This window comes from Drosophila ficusphila, unplaced genomic scaffold (genome assembly GCF_018152265.1).
Source record: "Drosophila ficusphila isolate 14025-0441.05 unplaced genomic scaffold, ASM1815226v1 contig_791, whole genome shotgun sequence".
In the NCBI taxonomy this organism is placed as follows: Eukaryota; Metazoa; Arthropoda; class Insecta; order Diptera; family Drosophilidae; genus Drosophila; species Drosophila ficusphila.
The window spans coordinates 26,046,507-26,067,531 of NW_025064737.1; the positions used below are offsets into that span (position 1 = coordinate 26,046,507).

The 21,025-nt window shown below is 42.5% G+C and overlaps 4 protein-coding genes across 39 annotated transcripts in view; 3 read left to right on the forward strand and 1 right to left on the reverse strand.

Moving 5' to 3' along the window:
- LOC108099326 (calcium-activated potassium channel slowpoke) overlaps positions 1-8,108 on the forward strand; it is a 45,786-nt gene extending 37,678 nt beyond the window's left edge. For 8 of the 36 annotated variants that reach the window (XM_017202764.2, XM_017202766.2, XM_043209052.1 and 5 more), the window contains 11 exons: positions 466-489; positions 1,881-1,955; positions 2,744-2,776; positions 2,841-3,030; positions 3,537-3,602; positions 5,237-5,414; positions 5,638-6,145; positions 6,356-6,492; positions 6,589-6,731; positions 7,075-7,294; positions 7,349-8,108. In XM_017202764.2, coding sequence (XP_017058253.1) covers positions 466-489; positions 1,881-1,955; positions 2,744-2,776; positions 2,841-3,030; positions 3,537-3,602; positions 5,237-5,414; positions 5,638-6,145; positions 6,356-6,492; positions 6,589-6,731; positions 7,075-7,294; positions 7,349-7,486 — 1,712 coding nt within the window. In that variant the 3' untranslated portion in view covers positions 7,487-8,108. The remainder of the gene's footprint in view (positions 1-465; positions 490-1,880; positions 1,956-2,743; positions 2,777-2,840; positions 3,031-3,536; positions 3,603-5,236; positions 5,415-5,637; positions 6,146-6,355; positions 6,493-6,588; positions 6,732-7,074; positions 7,295-7,348) is intronic. The other 28 variants (XM_043209053.1, XM_017202773.2, XM_017202768.2 and 25 more) reach the window with 7 other exon arrangements.
- Positions 8,109-12,635: 4,527 nt separating this feature from the next.
- Positions 12,636-17,328, forward strand: LOC108099669 (protein split ends). The gene is made up of 4 exons (XM_017203303.2): positions 12,636-12,982; positions 15,003-15,542; positions 15,646-16,995; positions 17,052-17,328. Exons 1-4 carry the CDS (start codon positions 12,977-12,979, stop codon positions 17,211-17,213), a joined length of 2,058 nt encoding a protein of 685 aa, XP_017058792.1. The 5' UTR covers positions 12,636-12,976; the 3' UTR covers positions 17,214-17,328.
- A 100-nt stretch (positions 17,329-17,428) lies between these two features.
- LOC108099634 (DNA-directed RNA polymerases I, II, and III subunit RPABC5) lies at positions 17,429-17,902 on the forward strand. The gene is made up of 2 exons (XM_017203264.1): positions 17,429-17,609; positions 17,682-17,902. Exons 1-2 carry the CDS (start codon positions 17,515-17,517, stop codon positions 17,788-17,790), a joined length of 204 nt encoding a protein of 67 aa, XP_017058753.1. The 5' UTR covers positions 17,429-17,514; the 3' UTR covers positions 17,791-17,902.
- LOC108099633 (methionine aminopeptidase 1) lies at positions 17,819-19,246 on the reverse strand. The gene is made up of 3 exons (XM_017203262.2): positions 19,008-19,246; positions 18,203-18,940; positions 17,819-18,145 (listed from the first exon to the last, which is right to left on the reverse strand). The coding sequence occupies exons 1-3, from the start codon at positions 19,159-19,161 to the stop codon at positions 17,913-17,915; spliced, it is 1,125 nt and encodes a 374-aa protein (XP_017058751.1). The 5' UTR covers positions 19,162-19,246; the 3' UTR covers positions 17,819-17,912.
- Between the last annotated feature and the right edge of the window lie 1,779 nt (positions 19,247-21,025).

Here is a 21,025-nt window from a genome sequence, read left to right on the forward strand (position 1 = left end):
TACTCGTATATCGTAAAGTATTTTGTACAAACGTTAACTACATATTGTATTGTATCTATCGTATCGTATCGTATCGTATCATGTCGTATAGTATCGTTTATTCGTGATACAAATTCTACCCGTTCACGTATCTTAGGACAACTATGTCATAACAAATACTTCAAGTTTCCTCCTTATATGATATGCCATACTATGTGGCAACTCAACAGACACACGAACACACAATACACAAGGTCCTTGAAGGATCCACAACACTTCAACACTACACAACTCATTCTCTGTATAATATACAAGACCGATCTTCTGGGTCCGGAGCTATGTTCCTCCTTTCTATATGATATTTCAAATTTGTAAACCTATCATCTTTCTATTGTACTCCCCCCTTACCCACACATACGTGTTCCGTATCAACTACTACAACTACAATAAATACTCCTATTTATATGTCTCTGTGTGTGTGTGTAGAAGACGATGAATACTCGTTGTCAAGTAAGTCAAACTAACTCAAACTGTTGTATTTTCATACCGAAAACCGAACAAGAACTACTATAATTAAATCGCATTTGTACTTGTCTAAAACCATTCATTATCATTTGAACTTATTAGAGTTTTTGGTAAATTCCCTTTCATGTTTTAACGGAGTGCCAGTGCACGCTTTTCGTTTCGAATCTCGTGATTTGTATTGTATCTTGGTTTAGTTTTGGTTATTGGTTATTTTCGTTGTTTTTTTTTAAGAGAGAGAACCCATAAAAATTAGACCTATCGTAAGTTATTGTTTGACCATCCATAAATCAACATGAATAAATAAAGCGCAAGTGACTTGAGAAAGCAAAGCAACTGAGCCAATGATTAGAGCCACCATCCGATCACAGCCACCCAAAATGAATGAAAATCAAAAGCGGCAATAGCAGCTCCCCCTCACCTCCCGGAGCACTGCACCACCCCCCGCGGGAAAGTGGGGAGGGGGAGGGATCGATTAGAGAGCGATTAAATTCCAAATTCGATGCAGTTAAATTGCTAACCAACCATAATCGTTAAACACAGCCCCGAATCAGAAGGCGGGGATAAACTAGATAGTGCAACTCGTAGTTGGAGAGACCGTTGAAAGTTGAAAGTTAAAAGTTACTTAAGTGGGTGTTAGCAGTTATAGCAGTCTAAGTAATATATGCTTTAATCGGATACCGAAATCCGCAGAGCCAAAAAGCTACCGATGAACCACTAGAATATTGCCAAACAATTTGCCAATCTTGCTACTCAGCTTGTACTCCGCACTTAGTCAGCGTGTTGCTTAAATAATGCTTCAAGCTTTAACCGATTTGGTTTGTATCCCCTACCGATAACCAATGCTTGCTTAGATCTGTTTGTGCCTATATATCTATATATACTTTGTACCTTGTTTGTATAAATGTAAGATAACCAACACCAGTTCTGTTCCAACTCATATTTATTTGCATGTTTTGTTCAATATTATATAAAGCAAATACCCCGAAATGATCCCCAAGAACCATCCCCCGACCATCTTGAACACTTTTCGTTCAGTTTCGGCCAAGGGCCCTTTTGAGTTCCTTTGATTTCGTCAGGTTTTCCTGGGTTTCCCCAAGAGTCAGACTTATTTCTCTATGATTTCCTCTCGAGTTTCGTGTTTATTTTGGAAGCCCACCAATACTCTTACCGCTTCAGTTCTTACAAAAACCAAACACAATCCCCCCTAAAAAGAAAAAAAAAAGAAAACAGAAACAAAAAAAAAATTTGTTGTATATTCAAAAGCGATTATGAGCTTCCCATAAAGAGCTTGACCATATAAATAACACGCAGAAATGCAGAAACACACCGAATCCGAATTACTGAGCCGTGCGATAACGAACCACCGTATTTTACAGATGAACACCATCCTGCACCCACTTTTACGCCTCCAGAGCTACCGAAACGGGTGCATGTGCGTGGATCTGTGTCGGGTAAAGTGCAAATGCAACTCAGAACTCAATTTGGTATCAGTCAGATCGGGTCCACAGAAAGGTTATTTTGGAGGCCCGACGTCGATAGGTGGATAGCCCATTGTTCGACCAGCCCAACCACACCAGCCACAGCAACCACCCACCACCCACCACCCACACACAACTCACATCCCCACTCATTATTTCCGTTTGCCTTGGTTCCGCTTTGGTACTTTGAGTTGAAAAGTGAAAGAAAGAAACAAAAACATCCAGCCCAATCGATAAACCATAATAATTGTTTAGCTATTCGTTTGCATAACTCTGTTTTTGCGTTGTTCCTTGAACAGAACTCGTTCCTCTGCTAATGTAACTCGTTGATATTACCTATCTAAAGAACTGCTATATATCTCCCGTATCTCATACTTAAGCCATATCGATGTCTATTTAACTCTACTTATTTGTACACCACACCCAGTGTGCCTTCTTTTTCGATTGCATAACCGATCTGCTTGTTATCAACTTTGTTTATTACTGTCGCAAGCCACACTCACACAGCCCCACAAGAACCGAAACCGAAACCCATTGAAACCCCAAACCAAGTGCCACATGCAACACGCGGCTCAAAAATACCTTTCTCGATTAACTAATGACTAATACTTAAAGCCAATGAGTATCTCTTCAGCGCGTCTTAGCCTTCGGCCGTGTTTTACTAATCGATTGATCTGCTCTCTATCTCTGACCTCTTCAATCAACTTCCGCTTCCGCCTGCCAACTACTCAAATGTCAAAATGCGAATCGATTTGTCACAGGTGATATCACTCGTGACAGAGAAGATACGAATCGTAAGTTCCGATGGGTTAGCCACTCCAATAATTAACCTCATGCGAATTCCTCTTCTGTTTACAGTACTCAACCGCAATGTGCGAAGGCCGAACGGCACGGGCAACGGTACGGGTGGCATCCATCACATGAACAACACGGCGGCTGCTGCTGCGGCGGCGGCTGCGGCGGGAAAGCAGGTCAACAAGGTGAAGCCCACTGTGAATGTGAGCCGGCAGGTCGAGGGCCAAGTGATATCGCCATCGCAGTACAACAGGTAACTAACACCTTGGGGTTTCCAGGGAAATGTATATATAAAACAGGGGGGCAGGAACTATATCTATAGAGATCTTTCACATTAAACAGCACTCTGTTCAGTTATCAAATAGCAAAGCAAAGTCGGTAATCGAGCAAGAGCAAAGAACAAAAACAAAAACCAAATAAACCCAATGAACACACTTTAGGCTGACTTACACTTTTTCGTTGCGTTACAAGCCAACCAGCAATCGAGTATCGAAAGAAACACACTCAATTATGATTATTGTGTTCGACTGTATGTTTTATTTCCACAAACACCAGGGTCAGGAGAGGGATTCGTACATATGTAAATGCTCTTTAACCAACTAATCCACACACCTCAATAACTGTCTCACTCACCAGCTCACTCAGCCAACCAACCAATTACTCACTCAAGAAAAACGAAAACAACCAACCAAACAACCAATCAACTAATTACTTTCTAACCAGTCTAAATGTATAAAAACGAACAACATTTTGTTTCAGGCCACCAGAGAATGATGCTAACCCTTATGCGGGCTATCAACTTGCTTACGAAGTTAAAAAGCTCATGTATGCGTCCATAATTTCCTAGAACTTTAACTTACGAACTCTATCAAAAAGCCAAAAGCCTTTTTAAACTATACCTTAGTATTCGTTAATACCTATCTTAACTACATCTTATGCGCATTTTGTTTGACACACATTGATATTGATATTGATCGATCGAAGCTATGCCATTACCATCAATACGCGTACTCAACTAAACGAAACTTAATCAATTCTGTGCGTTTACTGTCATGTCGCTGTCTTCTGTGTTTCTGTCTGTGTCTGTGTCTGTATCTGTGTGCGTATGTGTATGCGTATGCGTGTGAGTGCGCGTTTGTAGATGTCCGTGCGTATGTGTGTGCGCCCCATGATTATTTCGCATTCTCAACTAACCCAGCATAACTAATCGCATATCATCTCTACTAACATCCGACTTTTGAGCTCTCTTTTTTCTTCAGTGTGTGTGCGCCTCTTACTAAACTTACTGAATACTAAAGAAAATAAATGACATTTTTTTAAAGCTTTTTTCTTAAGACCTTACATCTTATTAAGAATTTCTTAATGCTATCAAAGGTTTTGCAACATTATTTTGAAATAATAAGTAACGAAATCTTTACGTTAATAAAGTTATTAAATATTATAGCCAAATTTGCATTCTCTTTGTAAAGAAGTAAGAAGTTTTTTTTTCAATTTTGAAATTAGTTGCAGTACTACCTTCCTTTAAAAAAAAGTATAGCATACTTTTTGGGGCAGCTTAAGCGCCTGTTAGTAATGAATTTTTAAAGGTTTTTACTTGTTTCAAAAAATAAATAATATTGGTCTTAGACCTTGAAAGCATACATAAAGCTCAATAATCGCTCAGATTTTTTCCTGCATTTTCTACTTCTCTGGATCATTTGAACTTGAATTGCAATCTAAGTGTTGTGTGTGTTTTTCTGTGTTCATCTTTGTGTCAAAACTTGCACCTGTGTACCATACGTTTACATTTTATTCTCTCTTTTTTGAAAATTACAAAACAGCATTAAGTATTGTAGATAAAAATGCCGAGTCCGGCGGAAAGGGAGGATGATGGTTCAACTGAGACTAAGGCATCTCCCCCACGCATGCGCAGCACCAAAATCACAATAAGTCACCTGGAGGGAGATCGCCAAACACCTAATAACACTTAGTTTATAAGTTCTTGATCCATCCGACCCTCTCAACCGCCGGATGGCAGATAAAGCATTTTGCGTAGTGACTTATTGATTTACAATCAACTTTTTGATCGCATTCATTTCGAGACTTTTGTTATTAGCACATGATCTTCTCTATTTCTCTATCTCTATCTTACTATTCGTGTATTTATCTTTGTAAACGTAAACTCTCTATCTTTAACTATCGTATTGAGATCACATTTTAATCCAATATGCTCCAAGTACTCGTAATCGTACTCGTATTGAAGTATCCACATCATTTTTGAACGAAACACGTACTCGTAGCGTTTCCGATGAACACTTTGCATTTGGATGTAGCGTTTGTTTTTGAATTGGTTGATAATCTGCATTTGCAAGTCAAAAGTTGAAACGAAGTAAACCCATTTTGAACGAACCGAACCGCGTTGCCGCACAGACCGCCCGATGGCTAAAATGTCCCCTCTCTATCGCTCTAATTGTGTCTAGGCCGACGAGTCGCAGTTCCGGCACGGGCACCCAGAATCAAAACGGCGGCGTTTCATTGCCCGCCGGCATCGCGGACGACCAGTCGAAGGACTTCGATTTCGAGAAGACCGAAATGAAGTACGACTCGACGGGCATGTTCCACTGGAGTCCGGCAAAGAGCTTAGAAGACTGCATACTGGTAAGAATACAAATTTATTGGGTTTAAGATAGATGGTATGAAAATAAAATCAGAAACAAAAGGGGTACTGTCTTTTAAATCTTAATAAATATATTGTCATAAATAATTATCCAATATCTACATTTTTAAAAGTTCTATCTAAAAGAATATTGAATTGAGGGTTCTTTGTGCCTTAAAATTCCCAAGTTCTTTTTCTTAACTTATCCTTGACATTTCTTTGTAGGACCGCAACCAGGCGGCCATGACCGTGCTGAACGGCCACGTGGTCGTGTGCCTGTTCGCCGATCCCGACTCGCCGCTGATCGGGCTGAGGAACCTGGTGATGCCGCTGCGCGCGTCCAACTTCCACTACCACGAGCTGAAGCACGTGGTGATCGTGGGCTCGGTGGACTACATCCGGCGCGAGTGGAAGATGCTGCAGAACCTGCCCAAGATCTCGGTGCTGAACGGATCGCCGCTGAGTCGCGCCGACCTGCGGGCGGTGAACGTCAACCTGTGTGATATGTGCTGCATCCTGTCGGCCAAAGTTCCTAGCAACGACGATCCCACGCTGGCCGACAAGGAGGCGATCCTCGCCTCGCTGAACATCAAGGCCATGACCTTCGACGACACGATCGGCGTGCTGAGCCAGCGCGGCCCGGAGTTCGACAACCTGAGCGCCACCGCCGGCAGTCCGATTGTCCTGCAGCGGCGAGGCTCAGTTTATGGCGCGAATGTGCCCATGATTACAGGTAAACTGCATCGCACTAAGTTGGCCGAGTTTGCGAACGACCGAACGAAGTGAGGCTGGCCAGGTCATTGTGGATTCAAAGGGGGATTAGTTTTAACTGGGGGCCTGTTAGCAAATCCATTGAATGTCCTGGCCAGGCTCACCCGCCTTCCAAGAAAGCGGTCGGGGTGAGTGCTCTACTAATGCTTCCCATGTTGGTTGTCGTTTAAAGAACTGGTCAATGATAGTAACGTGCAGTTTCTCGATCAAGACGACGACGACGATCCAGACACAGAACTATATCTCACGCAGCCATTCGCCTGCGGCACAGCCTTTGCTGTGAGTGTGTTGGACTCGCTCATGTCCACGGTAATGTCTCGTTCTAGTCTTTCGACGGGGTTTACTTCTCCCCTCTATTATTGTAACCTATTGTAACCCTTCCTTGGTTCACACTCAAACCCGCAGACCTACTTCAATCAAAACGCCTTAACGCTGATCCGTTCGCTGATAACGGGCGGCGCCACGCCCGAACTGGAGCTCATCCTGGCCGAAGGAGCTGGCCTCCGGGGAGGCTACAGCACCGTGGAGAGCCTGAGCAACCGGGACAGGTGAGTCGAAGAAATGTACCAACAAATACTTTCCACAGTTTTACTGCAGATGATAAGGGAAACAAAGTTATGGACACTTCTATGATTTTAGATCATTTTTACACAGAACCATTTTACGACATTTGACATAAAATGTTGAAAAAATCTACAAAAAAAAATTTTTTTTTAACTTGAATGCAGTTGATTAGAAAATCAAATCAAAAGCTTTTAGAGGTACACCACAGAGAAAACAGAACTCATTTAACAAAAAATATGGCGATTCCGAATAAAATTTTTTTTTTTTTTTGATCAACACTTTTTACTTATATAAAATCATTATTCTATGCGCTTAATGTTCTTAAAGATGTCGAGTGGGTCAAATCTCGCTGTACGACGGTCCGCTGGCGCAGTTCGGGGAGTGCGGGAAGTACGGGGACCTGTTCGTGGCGGCCCTCAAGTCGTACGGAATGCTGTGCATCGGATTGTACCGCTTCAGGGACACCAGCTCCAGTTGCGATGCGAGCAGCAAGCGCTATGTAATAACCAACCCACCCGATGACTTTTCACTACTGCCAACAGATCAGGTGGGCTATAGATCAATCTATTTATATTTTATATATTAATGGAACGCATTTTAGGTATTCGTTTTAATGCAATTCGATCCGGGCCTGGAGTACAAGCCGCCGGCGGTACGAGCGCCGTCCGGTGGGCGTGGCACCAACACACAGGGGTCCGGGGTCGGCGGGGGCGGCTCCAACAAGGATGATAACTCTTGATTGTTACTGTGTAGCGCCTTAACTGATGGTCCTTATTCGTACATTTGAACGATGGAGAAGCTGATCGAAGGCAGAGCAGAGCACTTGTGGCGCCGCACCAAACACTACCTATTGGCATAAGATATTCGACAAGCGCAACAAATCGGCAGAGCAAAAAAGACATATTTGTATGTAATCGATTGTACCGTGTACAAAAGTGAAATCAAAAGCGTAACCTAGTTAGAGATACAAACCCTGCGGGCCACCAGGTGCGCTGCTCTGCACTTTTATGTGTGTGGAGGCGGGCGGACAGGTGTATTTGTCCATCCCAAGCAACAACAATCAAGAGACATCCCGAACCAGAGACAACCAGATCAACGTCGACGGCAGCTCCGCCCGTCTCCACACACATAAAAAGCTGATTCAGATCGGGGATACAAGATCCAGGCCCTGATATCCATCGTTCAACTGCCAACTGATTGCTTCCCACATCATTCCGTATGCCTTTTTAGAACCTTGAAATTATCATATTCTCTATATACTTATAATTTAATCTTACTCTACATTGGTTAATCTGTATCCTTCTTTATCCCCATTATTTTGTAATCGACTTGTGCCCCAATAAACTACGATTATTATTTGATTTATTTTATATTTTACTGATTATCCCTATTTTAGTTATCTTCAAGCAACAATCATTAGTTATTATTGTGGGTATGTATTTACTTATGAGTGCATTCAACATTCATTTACATTTACATTTGCATTTAAGTCACAGTTTGTCACTAATTTCCATTACTTTTTGAGTTAACTTCATGGCGCTATCATTGCATAAGAAACAATTGAAAATTGAATTCTGAACGAAAATCCATCTCAATGGTGTGACGTAAGCAATTGGGAACCATTAGTGAGGTAAGCTACACATTAAACAAGGAAGCAAGGAGGCTCGTTTACACTGAGCGAAAGAACTACAAGAAAAAACTACAACTAAGTCTACTCGATCTATGTACTCTCATGTCTCAAAATCTTTCTCTAAGCCGCCGAATGCGGCCACAACGCAACAATTTATATTGACCACACGAATTAAACACTGAAAACCGAATTGCGAGATTGCTTTTGGCTGAGATGTAGATACAAAGATACAAAGATACAGATAAAGAGATACCGAGATACAGATACAAGGCAATGAGGCTAAAATTCAAAAACTGCATTTAGAAGTTTCTGAGCATGCGCAAAACGATTTATATAGAGCAGAGCATATTGTAATCATTAAACTTTTAAAGTAAACTAAACACAAATATCGATTAACGACACCTTAAAGCCAACAATCTGCTAGCTAATTCGTACACCTAAAGCAAAAACACGGCTCGATCTGATCTGATCTTCGATGAAAGCCGGAGGAAACATGGTTGTTTCGGCCAAGGATGGCCCAGCAAAGGGTCTTTCGAGCCAAATACTAAGCCATACGCAAAGAATTACACTTAACTAGAGAAATCTCAGCTTTTTCACTCGACACAAGTCAAATTTGCTAATTCTAAATCGAAAACTTCTTGCATTCACATCTCTACACAAACACAAGGCAGAAAGTCTTGCGAAAACACGACAAAATATTGTAAGTAGCGCATTGAAATCATTACTCGATACCACTTAATATAGAGGACACCTATGCCGGAATATAGAGTGCGACGAAAGCTGATGAAACGTAGTTAGTAATATTTTTTAGTGTATGTCAATGTGTGCGCTTTTTACCAGCGATTTACGAGCAGCAACTGTGGTGTTCTAAACAAATTTTGATAGATACAATCGGTAACCAAGTGGCGAAAACGTTATCTTTACGTTTCCTTACAACTTCCGACTTCTGGCTATATCTTCTCTACCTTCTATATCTTCTATACCTTCTCTACCGACTTCACGCACTTGCGCTCGAACCGCCAAAAGGGGAACGCTCTGATTTTTGTACATAGCCTGTAAATATTACAAGTATCTCGAATACGTTATCGTTTCACTCGTTTATCCTGTGCTGTTTCGTTTTGCCAACAATTCAACAAGTTTTCGGGTCATAATGCAATTTGTTCAAATGATAAACACTGCCAAAGCGTATAGAAATCACATTAAATGTAGATCAAATCAACCAAAGCCGACAGCATTAATTCAATAATGGGAATAAAAAACCAGAAGCGTAACAAGAAAATGGCACAGAAGAGCATCCGATGGGTTTGTTTGTTTCCACCAATGATTAGCGAATAACAAATTTAAGTAAAACGAATTCGAGCTTTTAAATTTAATACGAAAACCCAAAGAATAACATAACACTTTGTAAGTGAGAGCGAAAATAAAGAGAGCCAATTACCATTTCGTTTCGTATTTGGTTTGTAGTGGAATTTTGTGTAGCCTAGGCTTACCCAGAACGTAAATTAAAACAAAATATGTGAATATTATGCGCCTTCGAGATTTATGTAAACGTGTATGTAGCCGTGCGATGTGAGAAACATTTAAGCTCCATTAAAGTACATTTAAACTAATGGTTAATGGTAATGATTATGGTAAAGGTAAACGTAAACGTAACGTAAACGTAATCGTAAATAGTCAAGTGTAAATGTTAACGAATCGAGAGCATAGCATAGCTTAGCATTAACTTAAGACGACTAGATATCGCGACAAGCAGTTCATATATTGTTAACGATAAACTTATAATTAAATCGACAACAAACCGCATTTGCAATCCTAAAATAAAGCGAGAAAGATGAGTAGAGACGGTGGCGTAGCGAAACCCAAAAAGTTAAACATAATTTTTAAATGAATAAACTAGTTATTAAATTTATAGAAACGTCACTTACACACCACAACACACTGAAACTTACACACACACACACACTCGACAGCGATGACCCCAACAACAAGAACAAAATGAACTCTCGATGTTGTGAAACTTGATAAAATCATGTTTACGCTATAGCAGATCTGCATAACTGAATTACAATGGAACGCAAGTAAAGTAAATATTCAACCACGAAAAAACAGAAACTATCCGAAAGAAAGCTTCTTTGAAACAGACAAAAATTATCCAAAAAATATAGCAAAGAAAACACGCTGACAGAGCTGCCTTTTCCATTCGAATTTCCAATTGAAACCGAATTTCGATTACTTTTCCACTTCGCCCAATTTAACACTTCAGAGCAGCTTTGTTCACAAAAAATAATATATATATACATACATATATATTGATAATGTCGCATAAAACTACTCAATGCCGTATAAACTAGTGTAAGTGCAAAGGTTTTGTAGAAAATTCGTCAATAAAAGCCACAAAAAAATACAAAAATATATTATCATACTCGTAAATGTGAAGCTATGCAGCATTTTACTGTAGTTAGATTTTTTGTATAGAATCAACGTTTGCAGCTAAAAACCAAAACGAAAACCGAAACTAATATGATAATTTTACAGGTTTAGGCAACAGGCGGAATGTTCATTTTTTTAAGGAATCAAGATATATTTAAAAGTATCATAATTAACATAACAAATAGCAACTAAAAACCAAAGAAAAATCGAAAAAAATATTTTTTATAATTTCGCAGCACTTTCACATGATACCCGCACACGCACACATATACACATCCGGCAATGTGTGCTAAATAAATTGTATAAATAATGCAAGCCCAAAAAATGCAAATCATATTATTGTAGTTACATTTTTTTAGTTTTTACTCGCTATTTATATGAGGTATATTTACACAACGGAAAACGTAAACGTAGACATAAATAAAAAGTAAAGAGCGATAAAAATCATTAATTTATATTAAACTAAATTAAATTAAACCGAGATCAGAGCAGAAAGCATTAAATGACAAACTAGTTTAGTTTAAAGCGCCCCAAAAACGGCAAATGCAACATCAAATAAATACAATTTTAAATAACAAATTAAAAAGCTAAAAACGCAAATTTTAAACATTTGTCTAAAACGCAACCGAAACAAAAAAAAAAAAAACAAATGATAAATGTATGAAATAAAAGGTATAATAATAATATTATGTTGTTAATGTTTAAAAAACCTTGTTAAAAATAATATTTCAAAATAAAATATAAATACAGAAAAAAAATAGTAAAGAAATTACCACCAAAAATAATTGGCAGCTTTATGAAAGTGAAATTTTGATTTATGGCCCAAAAGTTTGGGCCGACGAATATTGACCCACAAAAGGCGGCTGGGCGCAATGAAATTCCAATGACCAATTGCGTTTAGAAATTGGGCATCGCGGCCTGCATAAAACGCTACCAATTATTGTGAACTAGGGAGCGTTTCATAAGCAGGGCTCATTATCATCAAAAGGGCCTTGGCTACATGAAAACAAGTGGCCAGCAAACCAAAGTGGGCCTACTCTTGGGAGTCTATTTCTTATGGAAAATGCATCCATTTGTTTTTTGGGACACATACCAACTGGTTCATATTACCATTAAAAAACGCTTAAAAATCATTGAGTGTTTTCCTACGATACGTACAGCATAAAATTTGGGCATACTTCTGATTTTAAGCCGATTAAAACTCTTTAAAATATTTAAAAAAAACATTTTTTAAAGAGGTTGAATAACAAAGTTAAGAATTTCGCAATTAATTGTTTATTTCTTATCTCTTTGTTCTCAATAAATCTTAGTTCCGCTTAACTACTTCTGTAATTTCCACTGTGCCAGCCGCATTTCGTAATGTCAATCGTTGGCTTTGCTCCTGTTTGGTGCTTCAACCGATGGCAGGGGCAAAAAAGCAATGGCAACAGGTGGCAGCAGCAGTGGAGCCATCTCTTGTTCATGTGCGCCTGGTCCGCATTGCTTTTTAAGGTAAAGAGCGACTGCTGACGCGAGACAACAAGTTCGCTGCCTAAGTCTTTTGTTTGCTCGCCAGCCTTTTTCTTTCTTTTTTCTTTTCTTTCCATTTGCAGGCCAAGAACAGTCAATGGCAAAACACTTTCGTTGCGAATTATCGGCCACTTGCTGCTGCTATTCATGTGGCTGCTGGTCGCGTGCTGCGTTTCGGCCGCTGCAAACTAGTTTTTCGGCGCCACTTGGCGGCAAAGAGTTGAGAAAATCCGACCACTTTCTTTGCGCTGCGCACTTCCAATGCGATTCGTCGTCGTCGTCGTCGTCGTTGTGGCATTCCAGTGGAACTTCAGTGGATCGGCACATGGTTTTTGTCCGCCGCCGTCGACGGAGTAACACTCAGTTGTCTACGCGACTTGAACAGGTGCAGACGTGCTGCTCCTCAAAACCCCTCAAACCTTCTTAGATCTTTCTGTGCGTGCAGCTCAAACCGAAGAAAGCGCCGCGGCGCTCGCTGACATGAAGTTAATTGATGTGATTATATACCTAATTGCCATTTTGATCTTCATCTATTTGCTGCTCGAGTAGCAGAAGAAGCCAAAAGTCACTCGACAATTGCCCAGAGCTTTCTACCGACCAGAGCAACCAGCAGCAGCAGCAGCAATAAAAACAACGAAAATCTTTACAAATCCCAACAAGATGAGGGTAAGTGAGGCACGCAGAGTCGCGGGTTTGTTGGCCACAATTAGCGGTTATTAAAAAGTCTCTCACTGCGCACAACATAAAAAATAATGGATTGGCTTCAGCTTTGGCTTTAGCTTCAATTTCAATGCAAATGCATTGGCATTGGCATTGGCATTTCTTTTGCTCGGCGATCAACGACTTCCAGAGTTAAAGTCAGATTCGAATTCGAATCCAGAGATTCACCTTCACCTGCAAATCCAATTATCAGAGCTACACAATGCCAGTTGCATCTTCAATTGAATTGGAGTCGTCGGAATATTTGACAAATTGTTAGGTGGCCGGTGGCAAAGCAGGCACTTTCATTTGCAATGGGAGCACTTGATGCGCCAAGTTTCGCCGAGATCCAGACAATGGATGGCTTTACGTGCACCAATTGCACTCGCTGCTCGCCTGCATTTGCCTCAATGTGCAGCGGGCTTGAAAATAAAATGCCTGCCGCTAAAATAAAAGTTGCATTTCGAGTTGCAATTTGGGTTAACCACACCGTTGTTTATGGCCGCTCGCCGCGGTGACAGGCCGCTGATCAATAGTTCCGCTTAGGCCGTTAGGAAAATCCTTTGTCAAGTTCATTGGTCTCTCAGTTTTTTCTGTCTCTCCGTCTTGCGGTCTCGGCCAAGCCCAGAGGAAACCCGAAATTATGCGAATTCCACTCGGACTTTCGTCAAACGAATCGCTGCCGCGGGCGACTCCCTGCCAGACTTTGCATCCGTCTCCTGGCAGTTCATTCACCAGGGGCGGCACCACAGGCATTTGCATATGATTATGCACATTGTAGAGGCGACAAACTAACTAACCACTCAATAAACAATAAGCCAGCAATTTGGTCGCAATTACCCAGCTCCCCACCGCGGTGCACCGCTGCAGTGGCAGTTGCAGTTGCACTTGCAACTGCGATCTTTGGCTCTTCGGCAATCCGCTTAGGCAAACGCAGCACGTAATCAATAACCATACGTATTGGACTCGCTTAGGCATTTCACCTGCTGATTGACGTCTGGCTAACGGCACTCCGCATTGTCATTGTCATTGCCGCCGATTCGGCGGGGCTGCCCAGGTGAAATTGCCATGTCCAGTTGCTGCCACAAATCGCCAACTTCCCCTTCGAATGACTAAGACACAAATCAACCAAGCAGATAGTTAGATACTCCTCTTTTATCGGAAAGTTGTATTACATTATAATATGTCTAGGGAGTCTATATTTTATTTATTTAGCTTTGTGGCACAATAACTGATGATTAAAATATATATAGTATTTATGTCAGATATTAAACTAGTATGTCTCTTTCCAACTAGTTGACACAAGACTTATCTGAACATAGAATCTATAAAATTAAACATTTTAAGAAATAACAATGGAGGGTATTCTTTCAGTAATTGCTCACTTCTGTCAAAACCCTAAACGATGCATGACAGGTTTAAATTACTCTATCCATTTCAATTAACACATCAACTCTGCCTGACTTCTTCAGTAGCTTCTTCAGCTTCAAAAGTCGAATAAACACGACATAATGAAAGTGTCACAAGCAGAGTCAGCGAACCATAATACCCTGTCCAAAAACGTAAACAACTTGACAGTGGCAATTACAGAACGAAGACATTTCGATATTCGACTTTTCACTTTCATTCTACGGCATTGCGGACTGAAAGTTTAATCAGCCATCGAAGCGGGGAAAATGGGCAAAGTATTATGGCATACCATATATAAATACATATATAAATACGTAGATACTTTGTTGGCTCGTTTGCTTAAGCAGCTTTGGTTAAGTAGTCAGCGGCAGGCGACGTGATAAAATTTTAGAAAACCGCCAATTTGTTCAAATTAAGGCCATTACAGTTTTGTTGCTGGCCAGCGATTACACGACCCTCCCCTTTTGCGCCTTCGTCGGGCTTAGAAAGTTTTTTATTTCTTTCGGCTTTTTGTTTTCGATGTACGCGTAATTAAGTTTTTGATTTAATGGTCTTTGACATTTCCCCGCCCCTCCAGCCTTTCCTGCTGCTCGCCCTGATTTTGGCGGTGGCCAACTGCGAGCAACGTCCGCTCGTCTTCACCAACTGGCCGCCCAAAAGTGGCAAACAACTGAGTCGTCCTGCCGCCGCCGGTGCTGCAGGTCCAGGAAAGCAGCGCACTTTGGTTGTGCAAATCCGAAGCGATCAGCCGGTTCCATTGGTACTAAAGGGTCGTCCAGGACACAGCCACGCCCACACCCATGCCGCCCACCTGGCTCATCCACACTCCGTGCATCCGCATGTCCTGTCACACGCCCACTCCCACGCCCATCTCCACTCGCATCCCTTGATCCATGTGCCCCAGCATCAGTACCAGCATCTGCGGGGTCCTCCTCGTCCCATGAAGCTGGGCGCTCCATCTCCTGTTTACCTTAAGCCAGCAGGAGCACTAAGAAAACCCCTGAAGATCAAGCTGAACAATGTGAAGCCCAAGGCGAAGCCAACCTTCGGATACGACAAGCCCTTCAAGTACGAGACGCCCTCCGCTGTGAGCTACAGTGAGCTCCAGAATCTGCCGGTAAGTTTTGTATATAAGATAACCATAAGTAGAAGCCCCACAATACAAACACAAGCATATAAAACATATAACATAACTCCGAAAACCTACCGATCCTTAACAGCTGGACACGCACAACAACTTCAACACCGAGCACTTTGCACCCATTTACACGGTTCCCGCACCGAACCTGGCCAACAACCACCTGGACGTGGAGGAGGGCCACCTCGACTCCTCCTACCGGTACACTGCCCCCTCCCAGACCACGCCCCCATCCTCCGTCCGCCCACAGACATACTTGCCGCCGAAGTACAGTGTGCACGAGGACGAGACCAATGACCAAACCATCCGCGATCCCATTTCGGGTTCGCAGAAACTCTTTGCCCCAGATCCGGATCCCTCGCTGCCCACCACCAAGATTCGCCCGGCCACCGAGCCATTCAATACGCCCAGCAACAACAAGCCTCTGCCAGCCGATGTCCAGAGCAATCATCTCCCGGCGCAGCCGCTGGTTCAGATCGTGGGAGCCCAGGCAGCAGCTCAAACTGCTCCCGAGATCTATCCCATTCAGTACGCCCAGCCGGCGGTGCACTCGCAATCCTTCATTGCCGCCATTCCGGCTGCCCACATTCCCATCTACAATCCCACCTACCTGGTGACCCAATCCAATCAGCTGTACTCCGCGCACAAGCAGCAACTCTTCAAGCCGAGCTCGGAACCGGTGGTGGAATCGGGCTACGTGAATGCCGATCTCACCCAGGAGGTGGCCAGCAACGGGCAGATCCTGCAGGCGGCCAAGGATCCGCACCACAACATCCATCCGGTGTTGGATTCTGCACCTCAGTATGCTGCTCTGATTGCTGCTCCCGCTTTGGGTGAGCCAGCCGAGAGCGCCTACGAGACGGCCTCCTTCCACCTGCCCAATGTTGGCTCAGGTGTGACTGCCTCCGTTCCGGAGGGAGGATTCGTTGTGTCCAACTTCTATGGCCATGCTCACGACTCCTCGCAGTTACTGCAGGCTTACGCAGAGGAGGAGGCACGTCGTCAGCAACTGGAAACCGAACATGCTGCCATTGAGCTGCAGAAGCAGCAGCAGTTGCATCTCGAGGAACTCAAGGCCCAGGCGCAGGAGCAACAGCAGCAACACCAACAGCACCTGGAGGAGCTGAGGGCACAGGCGCAATATCAGCAGCAGCAACAGCAGCAATTCGAGGAGCTGCAGGCCCAGGCTCAGGAGCAACACTTGCAGCAGCAACATCGACAGCAGCAGTTGCAGCTTTTGCAGTTGCAGCAGCAACAACAGCAGTTGCAGCAGCCCGTGCAACACCACCCGCAGCAACAGGTGCAGCAGCAGCAGGCTGCTCGGGATCCAGCAGCCACTGCTTTTGAGGAGCACCAGCGACTGGTGCAACAGCAATTGGGCGCCAACACGCCGCTTCGCATCTTTGTGCCTGACGAAGAGACTTCCGAATCGGTAAGTTATAAATAACATATAAGCTAACAAATACAAAATTTGAATTTATTAAATAGCGGCTGCAAAAACGCTCCGATGACGTGAAGAAGGGTACCGTGCAGGACGTGTCCAGCACGGATCTGATCGAGAGCAACAGCGAGGAGTCAGCCAAAGATTTGTTCGAGGTCTCCACCTCCGTTGAAGTGGCCGGCGAGCATCTCACGGCCAGCAGTAATTAGTTAACGCACATTTAGTCTTCGACGCTGTTCAAATTTATTTATTTACACACTCATTTGTAAAAACGCATTCATATAGCGAGCAGTCGGTAGTTTAATAAAAATAATCATTAATTTATTCAAATATTCGTTACTTTTTTCATAATCGTTTTTAAGCGATATATCGATATTATATTGGCGGTAAAGGATTTCAGCCCAATTCACTTTGGTCACACTGAGACCGAGCAAAACACATTGTAGCCGAATTTGTTTGTGGTTTACACAATCTTCGTAATTTTTTGAAAATAATTGCCTTGTACACAAGATGATTATTCCAATTCGTTGTTTTACCTGCGGAAAGGTTATCGGCAACAAGTGGGAGTCGTATTTGGGCCTTCTACAGGCGGAATACACAGAAGGGTAAGTCACGCGTGATATGCCGAGCTGAGACCGCATTTTAACATGTTCTTTATTATATTTCTCCGCGCCCAGAGATGCCCTGGATGCTTTGGGTCTGAAGAGGTACTGCTGCCGTCGCATGCTCTTGGGACACGTGGATCTTATCGAGAAACTGCTTAATTATGCTCCCCTGGAAAAGTGAACACAATAATAACCCAACCGCACCGGACTTGGGAATAGAAACTCTAGATTTTATTGTAAAATTACAAATTAAAGCTTGATGGATTAGCCCTAGAAGTCATGTATAAGCCCAAGTTGATCGCTTTACATCTTGTCCATGAACCAGGGTTGTCCGTTGTTCTCACGACGTTTCGTAAGGATCTCGCATCCGGTTTCGTTGACCAGGAGCGTCTGCTCGAACTGGGCGGAGTACAGACCATCTGCGGTAACTGCTGTCCAGTCATCTGGCCAGGTTTCAGCCTTCTGGACGCCAATGGAGATCATGGGCTCGATGGTGAAGCAGTGGCCAACGGCCATCACTCCCACAGCTGAGTTTTCTGCAAAGCGAGGTTATTTATAAGTCTGCAAGTATTCAAAGTATCCCTACAACTTACTGGCATAGTGAGGCACATTAGGCGCGGTGTGGAAAACACGGTGAATGCCGTGGCCGCAATAGCTGCGCACCACACTGAATCCATGAGGGGCGACATACTTCTGGATAACGTTGCCGATGTCGCGATACTTCTCCCCAGGACGCACGAACTCAATGGCTTTGCTTAACGCCTCGTGGGTGACCTGCACCAGTTTCTTATGCTTCTCCGCGACATTGCCCACGAAGAATGTCTCGTTAAGATCCCCATGGAAGCCGCGATGATAGACGGTTACATCGATATTGCAGAGATCTCCATCCTGCAGAGGTCGCTGGTCGGGGATGCCATGGCAGATCACCTCGTTGACTGAGGTGCAGCAGGATTTGGGAAAGTTGTAGTAGTTTAGGGGTGAGGGATAGCACTCCCGTTCAATGGCGGCCTCGTGGACTAGGCGGTCCAGTTCGTCGGTGGTCGTGCCCACCTCCACGGCCTTGGCGCCCTCATCCAGACATTCTCGTCCAAGTCTTCCGGCCACTCGCATCCCCTCTATTTCCTCGTCGTCCAGCACCTTGATCTTTGTTCCGCGGAGTGCCTCCTCCGAGAGGGAACGTCCAGCGGGGTGATCGGCGTAATCCGGTCGTTGGATTAGCTCCGGAACGGTCCGCTTAGGAGTCTGTGGGTAGGGCCGCAGCTTGCCGGTGAAACGGAAATGCGGCCAAGGGTTGTAAGCACCATCCTGTCCAGATGAGTTCGAGGCCCCAGCTAGGTTAAATAGTTTCCACATGTCAGCAGTAGATCTTGTTATGTACGGAGACTTTCTAAAACTGACCTGCCAAAGCATGGATCGCCTTGTGCTCCTTCCAAAAACCCTTGAAGCACGGCTGCGAGCAGAAGAAGGATCCCTTGATGCCCAGTTTCAGGCACGTGGGACACTGCAGTGTCGCTTCCTTGCCGCAGTTGGTGGTCTCGCACTTTTGAGTCATTTTATTCTATTCAAATAAAACAAGGAAAATTTTCTTGCCAAAAATAGTCTGACTAGAGCTGTCAAACCATCGATGACACTATCGATAGCTCTAGACCGGTTTAAAATACCAGTATGTAGCCCTGAAGTTATCAATTTAACGTTGGTGCCAGCCATTAGCCCCGTTAATAAATGTTGTCACTCTTATGCATCTGTTGCTAGCTGTGGATTATGTTTGCCTGGTGTTTTTCTGCAGATTTTCTACTGGTCACTTTTAGGCATCTGTTGCTAGCTGTGGATTATGTTTGCCTGGTGTTTGAAATCTAAAAACATAGCGATTTGACGAACAAAATCAGCTGTCTCGATCGCGCGAAGTGTGGAATCAAAATTTAAGCATCAGGCGATCATAACTATTCAGAAGGTGGTCGCCGAAAAGTTTCTTTGGTTTCTGTTGAGCAGATTTTCTACTGGGCATTTGGCGATTCCAAATGAGCAGATTTTCTACTGGGCACTTGGCGATTCAGAATGATCAAATTTTCTACCAGCCATAAGCCCCGTTAATAAATGTTGTCACTCTTATGCATCTGTTGCTAGCTGTGGATTATGTTTGCCTGGTGTTTTTCTGCAGATTTTCTACTGGTCACTTTTAGGCATCTGTTGCTAGCTGTGGATTATGTTTGCCTGGTGTTTGAAATCTAAAAACATAGCGATTTGACGAACAAAATCAGCTGTCTCGATCGCGCGAAGTGTGGAATCAAAATTTAAGCATCAGGCGATCATAACTATTCAGAAGGAGGTCCCCGAAAAGTTTCTTTGGTTTCTGTTGAGCAGATTTTCTACTGGGCATTTGGCGATTCCAAATGAGCAGATTTTCTACTGGGCACTTGGCGATTCAGAATGATCAAATTTTCTACCAGCCATAAGCCCCGTTAATAAATGTTGTCACTCTTATGCATCTGTTGCTAGCTGTGGATTATGTTTGCCTGGTGTATTTCTGCAGATTTTCTACTGGTCACTTTTAGGCATCTGTTGCTAGCTGTGGATTATGTTTGCTTGGTGTTTGAAATCTAAAAACATAGCGATTTGACCAACAAAATCAGCTGTCTTGATCGTGCGAAGTGTTTCCACCAATAATTTGGAGGTGTAAAATTAAAAAAAGCGTTTGCTAAAATGCCGAAAGTGATAAATATAGAAAAAGTACATCATGCTTATAAAAAAAATGAAAAATTTTTAAATGTCGATCAAGATGACGAAATCGATGAATTATTAACTAATTTAATTTAATTGCAAACTTTAAGAACACATTTATACGTAAAGCTTTAATAATAAGATTTTTGTTCACACATACAAAAACTATTATCAATTCATCAACAATCACCTTTAAATTCATGTTTTTTCCTTCGGAAACTTTCGAAACGGAAATTTGAAGACGTAATCAAAAATATTGCCCCAATGACTTTTGCCTCCCACATAAAAACATAATAAGGTTTCATGATTTCTCTAATTTCAGTGTAGCTTGTTTTTTAGAACTTTTTTTTTTAAATTTAAGCTTATTCTAGCTTATGTTTTTCAAAAATCTAGCTATACGGCCGCTCATCACCTGGCAACACTGGTGCCAGTGCTGTAAGCCGCCGTTTGTAACGGCCTTTAATTTCAAATATGTTATTACTTTTGATAAGAACTTTATTAGTTCCGTATCGAATAAAAAATATGGTTTCTTCTTTAAAAATCTTTTTAATTGTATCGTTTGTTACAATCTTCTTCTTTAAAAATATTCTTCTTTTAAAATCAATTAATAATTAAACAACGAAATGATTTAATTGATAATTTGGAGTATTTTATGTGTATCAATTCCTTCTTATCATAAGAAACGTTTTGAGTGAGAA